Source organism: Malassezia sympodialis, genomic scaffold (assembly GCF_000349305.1).
Source record: "Malassezia sympodialis ATCC 42132 genomic scaffold, msy_sf_38, whole genome shotgun sequence".
NCBI classification, from domain to species: Eukaryota; Fungi; Basidiomycota; class Malasseziomycetes; order Malasseziales; family Malasseziaceae; genus Malassezia; species Malassezia sympodialis.
Window position 1 is genome coordinate 1 of NW_017387835.1, and position 2373 is coordinate 2373.

General features: G+C 72.8%; 1 protein-coding gene across 1 annotated transcript; it reads right to left on the bottom strand.

Moving 5' to 3' along the window:
* Nucleotides 1-399: 399 nt before the first annotated feature.
* Nucleotides 400-2187, bottom strand: MSY001_3508 (uncharacterized protein; the record flags this gene model as incomplete). Its single annotated transcript, XM_018885406.1, has 1 exon — nt 400-2187. One exon carries the CDS (start codon nt 2185-2187, stop codon nt 400-402), a length of 1788 nt encoding a protein of 595 aa, XP_018741969.1.
* Between the last annotated feature and the right edge of the window lie 186 nt (nt 2188-2373).

Below are 2373 nucleotides of genomic sequence, written 5' to 3' on the forward strand. Positions count from 1 at the left end.
GCGCCGCGGCCGACGTGGAGCGCGGGAGCGAGCGCCGCGCGGCGCGCGCCGCCGCGCAGGCGTGGCTCGACGAGCATGCGCCGCGTGCCACGGGGCGCGAGGCGCTCCTCGCGAAGAAGAAGGAGCGCGCCGCGAGCCACCGCGCCATGGCCGAGCGCCGCCAGCTGGACGACGACGTGGCCGATGGGCTGTCGGAGGACGCCCTGCTCGGCACCGACTCGTCGTTCGCCGCCGCGTACGTCGTGCTACTCACCCAAGACTCGCTGAGCGCGAGCGTGCGGCAGCGCGGCGTGCCGAGGCACGCAAAGAAGCTACGTACGCCCGAGACGCGCGCCTCGCGGCGCGGCAGCGCAAGGAGGCTGATACCATGGCACAACTTCGTCAGATGGCGGCCAAGCGCTATGGCTGACGGGGTCCCTGTCGGAGCTCGGCCCACACGGCCTCCACCTGCTTCTTGAGGTCCGCGTAGCTGACCACGACGCAGTTCCGCTCGTCGCGGCTCGTAAGCATGATCTTCTCGTCGGCGCCCGCATCGAGCTTGTTGAGGTGCACGAGCGTGTGGCTGAGATCGAGCGCGGGGCGGCCGTGCTCGTCGACCGCGTGGAACACCAGGTCGCGGAACAGCCGGAGCACGTAGCGCTCGCCCGTCTCGGCCCACTGCGCGTCGCCCTCCCACTCGGGGCGCTCGTGGATGGCGTTCAGCTTGCACAGCAGGCGCACCAAGCGCCCGTTCTCGAGCTCGCGCATGAGGGCGGCCTCCAGGAGGTCCGAGTAGTGGAACGACGCGCCAAGCGCCTCCGCGAGGTGCGGCGCCAGCGCGTGCAGCACGGCGTCCGCGCTCGCGAGCGCCTCGGGCGCGAGCAGCTGCTCGAGGAAGAGGTGCCACTCGGCGCTGTACTTGCCGCGCACCGTCGCGAGGCTCGCGTCCTCGGTGTGCGCGGCCGCGACGTTGTTGCATGCGGTGCACAGCAGCAGGCGCCCCAGCGCGCGCAGATCGTCGCGCTGCCGCTGCACGAGCGCCGCCTGCGCATCGGCCGGGGCCTGCGCGTGGTGCTGCAGGACATCGAAGATCGCACAGCCGCCGAGGCGCACGCGGTGGTGCGCCGTGCGCAGCACCTTGCTCGGCTCGAGGCACTGCGCCGCGAGGCCCGCGGCGTGCACGTCGCGCAGGAGGCCCGCGAGCTGGCACGCATACGTCCACAGCACGCGCTCCGGCACATGCGCCGACACGGGCTGCAGGCGCCCGGTGCGGCGGTCCGGCTGCAGCGGCTTGACGGTCATGTGCTCCATGTAGAGCGTCGTAGCGAGGGGGTGGTAGTCGTACACAAACACGAGCGAGTGGTCGCCGAACGCGTGCGTCGTGAACGCCTCGCGCACCGCCACGAGGCTGGGGTGCCGGATCTTGCGCCAGCGCTCGACGCTCGCGAGCGCCTGCGGCTGCGCGATCGGCACGCCCTCGAGGCGGCGCAGCACGTAGCACTTGCCGTCGAGCGCACACGTCGCCTTGTACGCGTACGTGCGGTAGCCGAACACGCGACTCGGGTCGCCCGACGCGCCGGTAAGCGCGTGCTGCGAGCCATGCGCGAAGCGCGGGTCAAGGAGCGGGTGCGGCGGCGGCGCGTCGCCGCGCTCGAGCGGCACGAGGCTGTGGTACACGTGCAGCGCGCTCGGCAGCGGCGTCGCGGTGCCTGGCTCAGGCGGCGCGCCCGTCGCATACAGCGCCTCCTGCTTGCGGTGCAGCTCCTCGTGCAGCGTCGGGTCCATGAAGAACGCCATCGTCGCGATGTGCGCGGGGTGCATATTGCTGACGTGGGGGAGCGGCGGCGCACACAGGTGGTACTGCAGCGGCTGCCGCACGGCGCGCTCGTCGCGCTCGTACGAGTAGTACGGCACGAACGGCGCGTCGCCCGCCGGCGCCGACGCGGGCGGCACACGACTCGGCACGTCCGCCGGCGGCGTATGCACGCGCATGCCCGCCGACGGGCCCGCGCCGGCACTGCGCGGCACAAAGACGGGCGCCTCGGCGACCCGCGCCTGCAGCGATGGCGTAGAGCGAGGCTGGAACGAGATCGTCGCCAGCGAGGCATTCGAACTTGAGAGCACATTCGAGAGCGAGGTCCCGGTATCCTTCCGGGCAGGGGGGGCGCCGTCCACCGGCCCCGGCGCTGCGCGCGCCTCGGTGCCCATCGTCGCAGCGGAGGTCCGCCGCGGCGCCGCCGGCTCGTTTCGTTGCACGTGACTACTCCAGGAGGAACGAAGCTACGTGGGCGCGCATCGCCTCGCGCGGCACGCGCTGCGCGGCATGCGACGCACGCTCGCGGTGCGGCACGGCCATTGCCGCGTCCATGGCCGCATCGCTGTCGGGCTCGGCCG